The 17,775-nt window shown below is 45.1% G+C and overlaps 1 protein-coding gene across 1 annotated transcript in view; it reads right to left on the bottom strand.

Moving 5' to 3' along the window:
- LOC141086506 (uncharacterized) overlaps positions 1–17,775 on the bottom strand; it is an 82,321-nt gene that overhangs the window by 54,387 nt on the left and 10,159 nt on the right. The window contains exons 3-6 of the mRNA XM_073572625.1: positions 1,599–1,674; positions 1,251–1,336; positions 781–834; positions 45–200 (exon numbers count right to left, since the gene is read on the bottom strand). Of these exons, the coding sequence (XP_073428726.1) occupies positions 45–200; positions 781–834; positions 1,251–1,336; positions 1,599–1,674 (372 nt within the window). The remainder of the gene's footprint in view (positions 1–44; positions 201–780; positions 835–1,250; positions 1,337–1,598; positions 1,675–17,775) is intronic.

Here is a 17,775-nt window from a genome sequence, read left to right on the forward strand (position 1 = left end):
TTCTATTATAGTATAGGATTGACATACATTCAGCAAACATTTACCTCTTCTTCCTGTACATCACTAAAGATTCTTTCTGCACCAGGATGCCCTGGAATTCCTGGGGGACCTTGTGGTCCTGGTGGGCCTGGTAGTCCAACTGGACCAAGGCGTCCCGGGCTACCTGTAAGTCCTGGGAGTCCAGTATCTCCCCTGTCACCCTAATAAATGCAAATCTTTAGTTTTAGAAAATTCTGTTACAATCCGTTTTTAAGTAAGTCAAAGTAATACCATAAAGTAAGAATACTGTCCACAGATTATTGTAGATATATATGAATATAGTTCATTTTTAGTTAGGCAATAAATCAATGTTATTCTTTATGTTTTAATTTTTTTTCCTCCTTAATTAGCATCAAATACATTACAAGGGGGCATTGTCTTCGTTTGGAGGAAAGACAATTTCTGCACCAGCATAGAAGAGGGTTCTTCACGGTAAGAGCAGTGAGGCTCTGGAATTCTCTTCCTGAGGAAGTGATGATGGCCAACTCACTGAATGAATTTAAGAAAGGAATGGATGCTTTCCTTGTAACAGTATAGAAGGTTACGAATAACATAATATTATAGGTAGATGGTTGACCCAGCTTAGGGGAAGGAATTTTTTTCCCTATGGAGAAAATTGGCTTCTACGCTGTGGGTTTTTTGCCTTCCCCAGGATCAACAATGCAGAACAGCTGCACTAAAAATAGGCTGAACTAGATGGACATAAGGTCTTCCTTCAGCCTTCAAAACTATGTTACTAACCTTTGGTCCCTGGGGTCCTGGTAATATAGGACAAACACACTGAGAAAAGTTGCCCTAAAAAAAGAAAGAAAACATTTTAAAACAATATCGACTAATAGATAATATGGAATTTACCAGGGGATGGACAAGCCCTTTTGGTCCCCAAGGCAGCATTTTTTCCAAGAATATGCCCCTTTACTTTCAGTCCCCAAAGTTAAACATGACTGTCCAATGTACAATCCCATCAGTCTTTTCCTCCTAGTGTTATGCATGTTATATCTGCATATCTATATTCATATTTGTTTGTACAGTTGCTAATCATCATTATCAGCCACTCCGTTACGGCATCCAACTGGCTGTAGAAATATTTAAATTGTGCCTAAAAATCACATTGGTATGCTAGGTGGCCACCTACTATTTCTCTAATGCTGGCCCAGTTATGTACCATATAATAGTATCAATTTTGTAGAAGCATTCAGACAATATATTACGTTTTGTTGACTTGTCCGAGTCTCGGCTTTTCCCAGCATTCCCTCAATCAGTGTGGGGTCTTCGTGCTCATTAAAACGCAGTGAACCTGGATGGATAATAAAGAACAGATCCTGTAGACCGTGCAGTTTTACTGATTATTAGGAATATAAAACACAAAGGCAATATAAAAAATGGGAAGCAGGTAAGAAACAGAAAAGAGCCATACAAATAGAATAAATATACCACTGGGATAAAAAGCACACAATGCTCTATGACAAAAAGTCTTATTCCAACATCCTCAAACCTAAAGAAAACCATTTTATGATATTTTTGTTAGATTTGAGTTGTATGATTTGTTTTTCTCTCACCCAGGTCCTTTCTGTCTGTCCTGAATACTTCTGGGTCGGATGGTAGCAGTAGTGTGTTTTTTTCTTCAATGTTAACCTGCATAAAATAGGATATTATATCATTACAGTTCATTAGTTGCTTCTTATTAATAATTTTTATATATATATGGAACTCCTGTCTTCCATCCAAACTTCTGAAATTCTGTGTGCCTGCAACTACCACTAGGTAGATCTTATGGTTCCTCTATGGCACTGTGAAGGGAATGAGGAGTTTTGAAACTCTGTATGAGAAAGAAAAACAGCACACATGACCCCCTTTAAAATATATAGTACAGTTTCTAGTGCCTTGAGTGCTGTAACCTAGCCTTACTGCAATAACTAGGTGGAAGAGACAGTAGAGGATATTTACTTTGTATTAAACTTCGCTGGGTTAACTCAACCGACTTTTATAAAATGACAAAAGGAGTGAAAAGTTGCAAATTTATGCCCAAATTTAGAGTACTCCAAACTGACTTTTTTACACCATAAAAACAGAGTTAACCCCTACGTGTCATTTTCTGAGACTTCTATCGATTTCATTTTTTCGTCAGTGGAACTAGGTGATGACCTGTTTTTTGCAGGGTGATCCGATGTTTTAATTGATACCATTTCGGGATAGATATAATGTTTTGATCGCTTGTTGTAGCATTTTTTGCGGTATTGCAGAGACCAAGAAAACAATTTCGGCGTTCTTTATTTTTTTTTTTAATTTACGGTGTTTACCAATTAGGATAATAATTTCTATATTTTGATAGATCAGACTTTTCTGAGAGTGGTGATACCGCATATGTGTAATTTTTAAAAAAAATTCCTTTATTTTTAATGAAGGAAAAAGTGGGTGACTTGAACTTTTAAGGTTTTTTTTAAAAAAAATTTCAGATTTTTTTAAAACATCCTTTTTTTAACTTTTCTCTGTTCTAATTAGTACCCTGTGATCGTCTGATCACTTGTTCCATATAAAGCAATGCCACAGCATTGCTATATATAGTAAGAATTACGTTCTGCTCTGAAGCCCGGCCACATGTGGTGTTTCAAGGGAGCGCCGTAATGACAAGAATGGAGGTCTTCAACACATCCCCTGCTGTCATAGCAACTTATCGGCGACCTGCGATCACGCCACAGGTGCGGTGATGGGCACATGGAATGAAGTGTCCCCATGAATGCATGTATTAAATTCCGCTGTCAGAGTTTGACCGTGGCATTTAACAGGTTAACAATTGTGGGCAGCGAAAATTATCACCTGCAATTGTTAGAGGCAAGTCCTGGCTGTAACACACAGCCATTACCTGCCAAGTATAGGAAGCCCATACTCTGTGAGACTGCACAATACACCTGCTTCTGACTTTTGCAATGCATGTGTGGCGGATGTCGTGATGGGGTTAAAGGGAATCTCTAAGCAGTGTTTCCCCTTCAGAATTTATATGTGCATGAACAGTGGCATGTAAAAATTTGGGCACCCTTGGTCAGAATTGCTGTTATTGTGAACAGTTAAGTAAGTTGAAGATGAAATGATCTCTAAAAGGCCTAAATTTAACCCGTTTCTGCCAGATGAAGTACTATCCCGTCCTTGTGCCTTGGTACTTAATTCTCATGGACGGGATAGTACATCATAGGCGATCAGCCGCGCTCCCAGGGGGAACGCGGCTGATCGCGGCCGGGTGTCAGCTGATTCTCACAGCTGACACCCGGCACTAAGTGCCAGGAACGGTCACGGACCGCTCCCAGCACTTTAACCCCAGGAACACTGCAATCAAACATGATCGCAGCATTCTGGGAGCAGGCAGAAGGGCTGTCAGGTCTGACAGCACCTCTGCCTTTGGTTCTGAGACTCCGTGGCGTGATGCGGGTTCCCGATCGCTGCCATGGAGACCCGATGTCATCATGGTGACATCCGGGTCTCCAGGCCTGAGAGACTTCCTGTCATGTGCAGTGCATGTCAGGAAGTCTCACATGTCAGTGTAAAATGCATGCAGCGCTGACAGCTTCTATAGCATGCAGATCTGCATGCTATAGAAGCGATCAGCCTGCACAAAATAAGTGTCCCATAGTGGGACAAGGTGTATAAGTAAGAATTAAATAAAAAAATTTTTTTTTAAATAATTGTAAAAATATTAAAAAAATAATTAAAAAATCAATATTTTTTCCATAAGTAAATACATTTTTGAATTTAAAAAATCTAAACAATAAAAGTGCACATATTTGGCATCCCTGCGTCCATAATGACCTGACCTATAAAACTGTCCCACTAGTTAACCCCTTTAGTGGAAACCATTAAAAAAAAAACAAGCCCAAAAAAATGCTTTATCACCATACCATCGAACGAAAAGTGGAATAAAATGCGATCAAAACGAAGGATATAAATAAACGTAGTACCGCTGAAAACCTCATCTTGTCAAGCAAAAAACAAGCCCCAATACAGCGTCATCAGTGAAAATATAAAAAGTTATAGCTCGCAGAATAAAGCGATGCAAAAATAATTATTTTTTATATAAAATAGTTTTTATTGTGTAAAAGCACAAAAACATAATGAAAGATATAAATGAGGTATCACTGTAAGGCCGGAGTCACACTAGCGATAAAATCGGACGAATGCAATGCGATAAAAAAATCGCATTGCATTCGTCCCAATGTTATTCAATGGTGCTGCTCCCATCATGCGTTTTTTTTATCGGATCCGTTCCTCGGACCTAGACGATCGCAGCATACTGCGATTGTCACCGATTTTTGGATCGGTTACGCCAATGCAAGTCTATGGATGCGATTAAAAATCACATTGAAAATGCACCACACGTGTGACTTGCGATTAAATCGCAAGACTTCTCCTGGTCAACAGGAAAGAGCATCAGGCATTGGCATTGGATGTCAATTTGATGCTTAGATGCAAATAAAATCGGATCATCGCCGGAAAATGGGATGACAGATGGATCTCTGGACAAGAAATCTTTGTGCAATTTCGTACCGATAAAATCGGTCCGAATTTTTAATGGTTGTGTGTGACTCCAGCCTAATTGTTCTGACCCGAATAATATAACTGCTTTATCAATTTTACCACACGCGGAAAGGTGTAAATGCCCCCCCCCCAAAAAAAAAAAGAAATTCATGAATTGCTGGTGTTTGTTCATTCTGTCTCCCAAAAACCAGAATAAAAAACGATCAAAAAATGTCATGTGCTCGAAAACGGTACCAATAAAAACGTCAAGTCGTCCTGCAAAAAAACAAGACCTCACGTGACTGAGCCAAAAAATGGAAAAATTATAGCTTTCAAAATGTGGTGATGCAAAACTATTTTTTGCAATAAAAAGCGTCTTTTAGTGTGTGACAGCTGCCAAACATAAAAACTCACTATAAATAATAAATCAAACCCCCTTTATCACCACCTTAGTTAGCGAAAAATAAAATAAAAAAAATTATTTATTTCCATTTTCCCATTAGGGTTAGGGTTGGGGCTAAAGTTAGGGTTGGCATTAGTGTTAGGGTTGGGATTAGGGTTAGGGGTGTGTTGGGGATAGGGTTGGAGTTAGAATTGGGGGGGTTTCCGCTGTTTAGGCACATCAGGTGCTCTCCAAACGCGACATGTGTCTGATCTCAATTCCAGACAATTCTGTGTTGAAAAAGTCAAACGGTGCTCCTTCCCTTCTGAGATCTGCCATGTGACCAAACAGTGGTTTACTCCCACATATGGGGTATCAGCATACTCAGGACAAATTGCACAACATCTTTTGGGGTTCAATTTCTCCTGTTACCCTTGGAAAAATAAAAAAATTGGGGGTGAAAAAATCATTTTTGTGAAAAAAAAAAAGATTTTTACGGCTCTACATTATAAACTTCTGTGAAGCACTTTGCTTACCACACATCTAGATAAGTTCGTTAGGGGGTCTACTTTTCAAAATTGTGTCACTTGTGGGGGGTTTCCACTGTTTAGGCACATCAGGGGCTCTCCAAATGCGACATGGCGTCCGATCTCAATTCCAGCCAATTTTGCATTGAAAAGTCAAACGGCGCTCCTTCCCTTCCAAGCTCTGCTGTTATGAATGAGTCACCGTAGGAGGCAAAAACAGAAATACTAGCTAAGTCCAGAAAACCAGAGAAGTTGGCAGCTATCGGATTGCAGACCCCTGAACCTAACAACAACAACTTGAAGTAGCAGTGGGGGGTTCCTACGGTGCTCTAGACCCCTCTATCACAGCCGGAGAACTACATAGCCTAAAGACAGAAAGGGAAATCTAAACTGCCCCAGAGCAAACCCCAAAGCAATAGGCAGCCCCCAACATATAATGACGGTGAAGCAAGATGAAAAAACACTCATACAGATAGAAAGATAAGCTGAGCAAATGATGGGGCCCAAGCTAACTATATAGGACAGGATAGAAAAGCTGCTGTCTGCAATCCGCCAAAACCCTCTAAAAAACAAGAGCCAACAGACTGATAGGGAAAAAAAAGACTATATCAGTACTCAGGTATATTCTGAAGACAGAGCAAAAAGGAATTCAGCTCACCCAGCAGGGAAAGGCAGAAATCAGAAAAACAAGGCAAAACAAAACCAAAATACAAATGCAAAAAGCAGAGCAGAAAAACTTAGCTTTTGAGGAGCAGGAATCAGACTGGTCTCCAAGAATTCCCCAGAGAAATCACCCGCAAGGCAGAAGGGCTTTCGGCTGCCTTATATCCAGTCAGTAACTCCAGTCACCCAGTCATCATCATTCTGCTCAGGTGCTTTGTAATCAGCCTCACTACCTTCCTTCACCAGAAGAGGGAGTTCATCAGACCTCAATGGTGAAGGGGAAAATGAACTCACAACAGTACCTCCCCCTTGAGGAGGGGTCACCGAACCCTCATCCACGCCACCAGGGTGATCAGGGTGAGCCCGATGAAAGGCACGCACCAATCTTTTGGCATGAATATCAGAGGCAGAGACCCAGGAATTATCCTCCTGACCATAACCCTTCCACTTAACCAAATACTGGAGTCTCCGTCTAGCCAGACGGGAATCCAGTATCTTCTCTACCTCATATTCCATGTTACCTTCAACTAATACAGGGTCCGGAGGTGCCACCCCAGGAACAACTGGTTCAACAAACCTCTACAACAAGGACTTATGAAACACATTATGAATTTTAAATGTGACAGATAGAGCCAAACGAAAAGAGACCGGATTAATAATCTCCAAAATCTTGTAAGGTCCAATAAATCTAGGCTTAAGCTTAGGAGAAGCCACCTTCATAGCAATATTTTTTGATGATAACTAAACCATATCACCAACCTTAAACTGGGGACTAATGGTCCTATGTCGGTTGGAAAACCGCTGGGCCTTTTCCTGGGAGAGAGATAACTTATCCACCACTTGGTCCCAGATCTGGTGCATTCTCTCCACCACAGTGTCAACACCTGGGCAGGCAGAAGGCTCCACCTGCCCTGAAGAAAATCGAGGATGAAACCCAAAGTTACAAAAAAAAAGGTGACATCAAAGTGGCAGAACTAGCTCTATTATTTAAAGCAAATTCGGCCAAGGGCAAAAATGAAACCCAATCATCCTGATCAGCGGAAATAAAACATCTCAAGTACAACTCCAAAGTCTGGTTTGTTCTCTCCGTCTGCCCATTGGTCTGAGGGTGAAAAGCAGAGGAGAAGGACAATTGAATTCCCAGCTTGGAGCAGAAAGTCCTCCAAAATCTAGACACAAACTGAACTTCTCTGTCAGATACAATGTTCTCAGGAATCCCGTGCAAGCGAACCACCTGTTGCAAAAACAGGGGCACCAACTCAGAGGAAGATGGCAACTTAGGGAGTGGTACAAGATGAACCATCTTAGAGAACCTATCACAAATCACCCAAATAACAGTCATTCTCTGAGAGACAGGCATATGAGAGATGAAATCCATTGAAATATGGGTCCATGGCCTCCTGGGTACCGGCAAAGGCATCAACAACCCACTAGAGCGAGAACAAGGTTTAGACCGGGAGCAAGTCCCACAGGACTGCACAAAATTCCTGACATCACGAGACAAGGCGGGCCACCAAAAAGACCGACTCACCAGATCTCTAGTACCAAAGATACCTGGATGACCAGCCAATGCAGAGCAATGAACTTCAGACATCACTCTCTTCTTCCACTGGTCAGGAACATACAACTTTCCACTGGGACAACGCTCAGGTTTGTCCTCCTGGAACTCTTCCAGAGCACGTCTCAAATCGGGCGAGATGGCAGAAAGAACTACCCCTTCGCCTAAGATGGTAGCAGGCTTGGTCACCACAGGAGAATCAGCAAAGAAGCTCCTAGAGAGGGCGTCTGCCTTGACATTCTTAGTGCCAGGAAGAAAAGAGACCACAAAATCAAAACGTGTAAAAAACAAGGACCACCTAGCCTGTCTAGGGTTCAAGCGTTTGGCCGAATCCAGGTAAATCAAATTCTTGTGGTCAGTGAGGACCACAACTTGGTGTTTAGCTCCCTCCAACCAATGTCTCCACTCCTCAAATGCCCATTTCATGGCTAACAGTTCCCGATTCCCCACATCATAGTTACGTTCAGATGGAGAGAACTTTCGAGAAAAGAAAGCACAGGGATTCATTTTAGATGTTACAGGATCCTTTTGGGACAAAACAGCTCCTGCACCAATCTCAGAAGCGTCCACCTCTACCTGGAACGGGAGTGAGACATCAGGTTGCCACAAAACCGGGGCAGAAGTGAATCTTTGCTTCAGCTCCTGAAAGGAAGAAACAGCCTCCGGAGACCAATTCAACACATCAGCACCCTTCTTAGTCAGATCAGTCAATGGCTTGGCAATACTAGAAAATTTTGCTATAAATTTCCGATAAAAATTAGCAAAACCCAAAAACTTCTGGAGGGCCTTCAAAGAAGTGGGCTGAACCCAATCATAAATGGCCTGTACCTTGGCTGGGTCCATTTCAATAGTTGACGGAGACAAAATAAATCCCAAAAATGAAATCCTCTGTACCCCAAAAAGGCATTTCGATCCTTTGACATACAGGGAATTCTCCCTCAAGATCCGGAACACAGTCCGAACATGTTCCACATGAGAATCCCAATCCTTGGAGAAGATCAAAATATCATCCAGATAGATGATCAAAAATTTATCCACAAAGTCTAGGAAAATGTCGTTCATGAAGCACTGGAAGACAGAAGGGGCATTAGTGAGCCCAAAAGGCATCACCAAGTACTCAAAATGTCCCTCCGGAGTATTAAACGCCGTCTTCCATTCATCCCCATGCTTAAAGCGGATAAGATTATACGCCCCCCTGAGGTCAAGCTTGGTAAACCAGCAAGCACCTTTAACTCTGGAGAATAGATCCGAAATCAGGGGTAACGGATACTGATATTTAATAGTAATTTTGTTGAGGGCACGATAATCAATACAAGGCCTTATTGAACCATCCTTTTTGGCCACGAAAAAAAAAACGGCACCTAAGGGTGAAGAGGATGGTCTAATATATGACCCTTCTCCAACGACTCCTTAATATAGGATCGCATAGCCTCGTGCTCGGGTACAGATAAATTGAAGAGCCGACCCTTGGGAAATTTACACCCCGGGCTCAGTTCAATTGCACAGTCATAACTCCTATGAGGAGGCAAAGACGCAGACTCATTCTCATTAAATGCATCATAAAAGTCTGCCAAATAGTCAGGAACATCATGCGACTGAGGAGAGGTGGAAAACACCGGAGCCTCACTAAGGGCACACCGACAACCCCAACTCACCACAGACACAGATTTCCAATCCAAAACTGGATTATGAATTTGCAACCAGGGAAACCCCAGAACAATGGTATCATGCAAATTATGCAACACCAAAAATCTGCAACTTTCCTGATGGTCTGGGGCGACCCGCATTACCACCTGGGTCCAAAACTGAGGTTTATTTTTCGCCAAAGGAGTAGCATCAATCCCCCTCAAAGGGATAGGCGTCCGCAGAGGTGTCATCGGAAATCCACAACGTTTAGCAAAATCCAAGTCCATTAGGTTCAGGGCTGCTCCCGAATCCACAAAAGCCTTGGCGGAAAATGTGGACAGGGAGCAGATCAGAGTAATTGCCAGAAGAAACTTAGGTTGAACACCACCCACAGAAAACGTGTGTGCAAAAGGTTTCTCTCGTTTAGGACAGACAGAAATAATATGCGAGGCATCTCCACAAAAAAACACAGCTTATTACGCCTTCTGAACTCTATCACATTGCATAGGTTCAGACACTTGTTCAACAGGTGGCAACACCTCTCGTGCAGTCCTGCGTTCACGTAAACGCCGATCAACCTGAATGGCTAATGACATAGAATCGTCAAGACCAGAGGGAACAGGAAATCCCACCATAGTATCTTTTACGGCTTCTGACAAACCCTTCCGAAAGAGAGCTGCCAAGGCATTATCATTCCAGGTAGTAAGGACCGCCCACTTTTGGAATTTTTGACAGTACAATTCTGCAGAATCTCGACCCTGGCTCAATGCCAACAGGGTCTTTTCAGCCTGATCAATAGCATTAGGTTTGTCATACAACAACCCCAAGGCTTGAAAAAATGCGTTCAAATTAGTCAGAATAGGATCATCTGGTTTCAAAGAAAATGCCCAATCCTGGGGATCGCCATGCAGCAAAGAGATGACAATTTTAACCTGCTGCGCGGAGCTCCCCGACGAGCCAGGCTTCAAGGCAAAAAATAATTTACAATTATTTTTGAAATTCAAAAATTTAGACCGATCCCCAAAAAACACATCAGGAGTAGGGATCTTTGGTTCAGCAGCATGTGAATGAGCAAGGTAGGCGGAAATTCCCCGCACTTCCGCAGCGAGCTGCTCCACACGATCAGACAATTGCTTTATCTCCATTGAGAGAAAAAAAATTCCCCCTACGGCCTCAGAGATATAGAGGAAAAAATATGCACCCTTTTTTTTTTACAATTCTTTCCTGCTATTGAGTACCCTAGGATCTGCGTTAGGGCGGGTGATTCTGTTATGAATGAGTCACCGTAGGAGGCAAAAACAGAAATACTAGCTAAGTCCAGGAAACCAGAGAAGCTGGCAGCTATCGGATTGCAGACCCCTGAACCTAACAACAACAACTAGCAGTAGCCATGGGGGGTTCCTACGGTGCCCTAGACGCCTCGATCACAGCCTGAGAACTATATAGCCTAAAGACAGAAAGGGAAATCTAAACTGCCCCAGAGCAGACCCCAAAGCAATAGGCAGCCTCCAACATATAATGACGGTGAAGCAAGATTAAAAAACACTCACACAGATAGAAAAATAGGCTGAGCAAATGATGGGGCCCAAGCTAACTATATAGGACAGGATAGAAAAGCTGATGTCTGCAATCCGCCAAAAACCCTCTCAAAAACAAGAGCCAACAGACTGATAGGGAAAAAAGCCCTGAAGACGCTAGGCTTCAAAAAGACTATATCAGTACTCAGGTATATTCTGAAGACAGAGCAAAAAGGAATTCTGCTCACCCAGCAGGGATAGGCAGAAATCAGAAAAATAAGGCAAAACAAAACCAAAATACAAATGCAAAAAGCAGAGCAGAAAAACTTAGCTTTTGAGGAGCAGTGTTATGATTGAGTCACCGTAGGAGGCAAAAATAGTAATGCTAGCTAAGTCCAGAAAACCAGAGAAGTTGGCAGCTATCGGATTGCAGACCCCTGAACCTATCAACACAACTAGCAGTAGCCGTGGGGTGCTCCTACGATGCCCTTGGCCCCTCGATCACAGCCGGAGGACTACATAGCCTAAAGACAGAAAGGGAAATCTAAACTGCCCCAGAGCAGACCCCAAAGTAAAAGGCAGCCCCCCACATATAATGACGGTGAAGCAAGAAGAAAGAACAAAACACAGACAGAAAGATAGACTGAGCAAAAATGGGGCCCACGCTAGCTTAGATAGGAAAGGACAGGAAGGCTGCTGTCTGCAATCCGTGAAAAACCCTATGAAGATAAGAGCCAACAAACTGACAGTAAAAAAGGCCCTGAAGACGCTAGGCTTCAAAAAAGCTATGTCAGTACTCAGGAATAGAGTTGAGCGACTTTTGGTTTTTTAGGGTCGCGTTTCGTTTCGTGAAACCCGACTTTTCCAAAAGTCGGGTCGAGCAAGATCGTCCGATTATAGGGAAAAGTCGGGGACGTCCCGAAACACGAAACCCAATGTAAGTCAATGGGGAATAAAAGTCGGCAGTGAGAGGAGGACAGGAAACACACCTACAGTGCCCATTTGAATGCCAAAAGCATCAATTCTTCTTACTTAAGCTTGTCAACCTTAATTGACTTCATAATACAAGTTACGCACTGAAAAATGGGGGTTATTTGGCTAAAGTTGTGGGGGGGGGGGAGGGCTGGCTGCAGGTTTTCATGTGCCCTGGGCGAAAGAGCGCCCCTTTAACACATACCACAACTCATCATGCTCCGATACGGCAGATAAATAGCGGTATAGTACAATGAAAAATACCTCACTTTTTACATCTCATGACGAGGCCCATCTATTTCTCCATACAGAATCATTGGTCCCATATAATGTTTGAAACAGTATATGATGAGCTCCACATAATGCTACAGTATTTGTTGGTCCCCATGGATGAAGCTCCACTGTCTTATGGGCCCAAATAATGCTCCAAACATAATGGGCCTCATTTCTAATGCTCTAGTGTATAATGGGCCCTGTAAATGCTGCTCCAGTGTCTGATGTCCACCTTTGGAATGTTCCAGTGTATGGTGGGCCCCATCTATCATTCTCCAGAGTATAGTGCTCCCCATAAATTGCTGTCCCAACATTGAAAACAATCAAATAAGTCTCCTCGCTAGGGAATCCCTGTACTTGTCTGGACAGGTGCTGTAGCTTGCTTAACAGCTCGCCAGCCGTTCTCACGCCCAGTATGGATTGCACGTGATTGCACAAAGGTTAGAAAGGGTACCGTATCCCTGGATAACATGTATGGATAGCGTACACATTCAAAATATATGTCTCAGGAGGCAGGCTCAGATGGTGTCAGGCCCAGTATGGATTGCACGTGATTGCACAAAGGTTAGAAAGGGTACCGTATCCCTGGATAACATGTATGGATAGCGTACACATTCAAAATATATGTCTCAGGAGGCAGGCTCAGACGGTGTCAGGCACAGTATGGATTGCACGTGATTGCACAAAGGTTAGAAAGGGTACCGTATCCCCGGATAACATGTATGGATAGCGTACACATTCAAAATATATGTCTCAGGAGGCAGGCTCAGACGGTGTCAGGCACAGTATGGATTTGACGGCCCAGATTACACAGCGGAGGAGCAGGGAGAGGTAAAGATTGCAAATGCTGGGGCCCTGCCCAAGCAAGGGGGGCCCACTCGTGGGCGTCGGTACTGGCACTGGGCCCCTCATAGTACAGCGGTGTGTCTGACGGCGGGTGTGCACCACCACCGTCAGAGACACTTGATTGCACTATGAGGGACCCTGTGCCAGTGCCCGCGCCCAAGAGTCGGCCTACCCACCTGTCCAGGGCAACGGCACTCGCACGGTGTCGTGCGGTAGGTGGTGACCCCGGCCATTGGGGGGAGGCAGCACAGTTAGGGAGTTTTAGAAAGTGGCATATGTTGATGTTGGACATTCAGCTGATGCAAAAGGCGAAATAGGTGAAGTACCAGGAAGAGGTGGACCAAAGCAAGCCATTTTTCTGTCACCCTATGTGTCATCAGGGGAAGGTGGGACAAAATCCTTGGAAACCCATGCGTGGTTCATTTTAATGAAGGTTAGATCATCCACATTTTGGGTTGACAGACGGGTCCTTTTTTCTGTCAGGATTGATCCAGCTGCACTGAAGACTCTTTCCGATAGCACACTTGCAGCTGGGCAAGCGAGCTCCTGTAAGGCATACTGGGCGAATTCAGGCCAGGTGTCCAGTTTAGCGGCCCAATAGTCAAAGGGGAATGACCTGTGTGGGAGAACATCGATATGGGAGGAAAAGTAGTTTGTAACCATAGTTGACAACTGCTGTCTCCTGTCACTTTCCATCGATGCAGTATTACCAGTTGTGTGAGCGGTATTTGAAAAATCAGTCCACAACATTGTCATGAAACCCCTGTCTCCAACGCCACTTCTGCTGTGTGCACCACGAACACCTCTGCCAAGCTGCCCCCGGCCCGTACGGCTCGTGTGAGAACCATCACCGCTGCTGTGTGCTGGGAATGCCTCAAGCAACCGATTTACCAGAGTTGCTTGTTTATTAGCCAATATTAGGTCAAGGTTCTCCTGTGGCATGATGTTTTGTAATTTGCCTTTATAGCGTGGATCCAGGATGCTGGCCAACCAGTAGTCGTCATCGTTCATCATTTTGGCAATGCGGGGGTCCCTTTTTAGGATCCGCAAGGCATAATCTGACATGTGGGCCAATGTTCCCGGTGTCAATGATGCACTGCGAGTGCTGGGTGGAGGAGCACTTTCTGGCAAATCCACATCCCTCCAGTCACGCACAAACCCTGTACCAGACCTTGCCACGCCAACATTTTCACTTGCCCCACGAGATGCATCCTCCTCCCCTAAGTAATCATCCCCATCATCCTCCTCCTACTCCTCTTCTTCCTCCACCTCGTCCAGGAGAGGTCCCTGAGCAGACAATGGCTGAATGTCATCAAGGATTCCCTCCTCCTCTTCATCCTCATCAACATTGGCTGCAGACGCCTGCTCCTTAAGGTGCGTCAAAGTTTGCATGAGCAGATGCATAAGTGGGATGCCCATGCTTAGGATGGCGTCGTCTGCGCTTACCAGCCGTGTGCATTCCTCAAAACACTGAAGGACTTTACAAAGGTCTTTCAGCTTCAACCACTGCACGCCTGTCAACTCCATGTCTGCTCTCAAAGTGCCTGGCCGTGTATCCTCCCACAAATGCATTATGGCCTGCCTCTGCTCGCACAGCCACTCCACCATGTGCAGGGTGGAGTTCCACCTTGTTGCAATGTCGATAATGAGGCGGTGGTTGGGAAGGTGGAGCAATCGCTGTAGCTTCTGCATACGAACGGAGTGTACAGGCGACCGGCGGATGTGCGCGCACAGTCTTCGCACCTTCTGGAGAAGGGCTGTTAACTCCGGATAATTTTTGAGGAAGCACTGCACCACCAGGTTCAAGGTGTGAGCCAAGCAAGGTATGTGGCTGAGTTTTGAAAGGGCTATGGCTGCCACAAAATTATGGCCGTTATCACTAACTACCTTGCCTGCCTCAAGATGTACACTGCCCAGCCATGACTCAGTTTGTCGCTTCAAGTACTCGGCCAGCACCTCGGCGGTGTGTCTGTCGCCCAAACACATCATCTGCAACACAGCCTGCTGACGCTTTCCACTAGCTGCTCGACAGGGGGACACATCGTGTGCAACAGTGGCAGCTGCAGATGGAGTGCTCGTACGACTGCGCTCTGTGGACGAGCTTTCGCTTCAGGAGGAGGAGGAGGAGGAAGAGGAGGAGGGTCGAACGCCTACAGCCAACTGTTTCCTATACCGTGGGCTAGGCAGCACTGTCCCACCACCGCTGTCCCCTGTGGACCCTGCATCCACCACATTAACCCAGTGCGCAGTGATGGACACGTAACGGCCCTGGCCATGCCGACTGGACCATGCATCAGTTGTGAGGTGCACCTTTCCGCTCACTGACTGCTTGAGTGCATGGACAATGCGGTCTTTCACATGATGGTGGAGGGCTGGGATGGCTTTGCGAGAGAAGAAGTGGCGACTGGGTAGGTCATAGCGTGGTACTGCATAGGCCATGAGTTCGCGGAAAGCTGTGCTTTCCACCAACCGAAAGGGCATCATCTCAAACGAGATTAGTTTGGCAATGTGGGCGTTCAAACCCAGTGTATGCGGATGAGAGACTGAGTACTTTCTTGACCTACTCATAGTGTCTGGGAGGGTGAGCTGGACTTGAGAGCTGCATATGGTGGAAGTAGCGGTGGACAGGGCGGACTGAGAGAGGGTTGATGATGGTGATGGAGTTGGTGTTCTTTCTGATGGCCTAGAATCAGTCTTTCGTTGATATAACAGTGGGATTCCCTGACTGCTGTGGTCTTGCAACGACACCTCAACATATGCTGCTGTGCTAACCGGTGGGCTTACAGTGGGGGAAACAATGTAGCGTTGCTGACTACCTTCGTTGTGATCAGTTGCACATGTGGCACTTGAGGTTTGGTGTTGTGTCCACGCTTGCAAGTGCATGCTGGTTAAATGTCTAAGCATGCAACTGGTATTCAAATTTTTCAGATTTTTCCCTCGGCTAAAGGTCTTTGCGCACTTCTTACAGATAACCTTGGCCTGATCATGAGGATTTTGTTCAAAAAAGTGCCACACTGCACTCTTCCTACTTTGGCAGACATTTTGCGGCCTAGCACGCTGTGATCTTTTGACCCTCTGGACAAGCTGTCCAGCAACTCTTTTGATGTTTGGAACCTGTCTTTGGAGTGTTCCGGTCCTGCCAGATAACAGCTGTTGCGATGTCGATGTCTGCTGTGGATGCTCCTCATCTGAGCTATTGGAAGCAGCACCCTCTTCCCCCAATGGATGCCAATCTGGGTCAACAACTGGGTCATCCATCACCTCCTCTTCTATGTCATGTGCACCTTTCTCTGTGTCACCGTGTATGGTGGTATAGTGTGCGGGAAGGGTCACCTGAGTCTCATCAGGGTCAAAATCTGGCTCTGTACACTGCGAGGACAATGTAGTGCTCTGAGTGAATGTACCAGCAGAATCATCCATCAGCGGCTGTGCATCAGTGCACTCCATGTCAGATTCATCTTGGCCTGGGTAATTCACCATTTCACTTGATAATCCAGGCATGGTATGTGAAAACAGCTCCATGGAGTAATCAGTAGTATGGCCTGCGTCATCCTTCAATCTTGGTTGGGGTGAAGGACACAAGGAAAGGTGTGGTTCATGAACATGAGCCTCCAATGACGACTCAGTGCTTTTACTTTTTACAACTGAAGAAGAGGAGGCGATAGAGCTGGAGGCTCAGTCAGCAATGTAAGGCAAAACTTTTTCCTGATGCTCTGCCTTTAAAAGCGGTTTGCCAACTCCTAGAAAACTAAGCGTTCGAGGCCTTATGTAGCCAGACGATGACGCAGGGTCAGCACCTCCTGCATTCGGTCCTATTTTGCTCTTGCCACTACCATCAGATCCACCACCAACACCATCATTACCAGCTGCCAACCCCCACCCAATTCCACGGCCTCTTCCACCAGCCTTCCTCATTTTTGGTAGAAATGTAGACGAAATCCAACAAACTATATAGTAATGTAAAACAAGGTACAAGGTGTCTATAGGACAGGGAAGATTTAGAATTTCTGCACACACTTGTGGACAGTGGACACTTTTGGATTGTGTGAGGCCCACTGATATCTGAGCGCTATGTGACAGGCTCGATGGCACAGCTGCCTGTGACCAAAGTGACGAGAGGATAATGGAGATTTTGAATCTCTGCGCACACTTTTGGACACTGGACACTTGTGGATTGTGTGAGGCCCACTGATATCTGAGCGCTATGTGACAGGCTCGATGGCACAGCTGCCTGTGACCAAAGTGACGAGAGGATAATGGAGATTTTGAATCTCTGCGCACACTTTTGGACACTGGACACTTGTGGATTGTGTGAAGCCCACTGATATCTGAGCGCTATGTGACACGCTCGATGGCACAGCTGCCTGTGACCAAAGTGACGAGAGGATAATGGAGATTTTGAATCTCTGCGCACACTTTTGGACACTGGACACTTGTGGATTGTGTGAGGCCCACTGATATCTGAGCGCTATGTGACACGCTCGATGGCACAGCTGCCTGTGACCAAAGTGACGAGAGGATAATGGAGATTTTGAATCTCTGCGCACACTTTTGGACACTGGACACTTGTGGATTGTGTGAGGCCCACTGATATCTGAGCGCTATGTGACACGCTCGATGGCACAGCTGCCTGTGACCAAAGTGACGAGAGGATAATGGAGATTTTGAATCTCTGCGCACACTTTTGGACACTGGACACTTGTGGATTGTGTGAGGCCCACTGATATCTGAGCGCTATGTGACACGCTCGATGGCACAGCTGCCTGTGACCAAAGTGACGAGAGGATAATGGAGATTTTGAATCTCTGCGCACACTTTTGGACACTGGACACTTGTGGATTGTGTGAGGCCCACTGATATCTGAGC

Source organism: Dendrobates tinctorius, unplaced genomic scaffold, assembly GCF_039654945.1.
Source record: "Dendrobates tinctorius isolate UK_male_01 unplaced genomic scaffold, ASM3965494v1 ptg000032l, whole genome shotgun sequence".
NCBI lineage: Eukaryota > Metazoa > Chordata > Amphibia > Anura > Dendrobatidae > Dendrobates > Dendrobates tinctorius.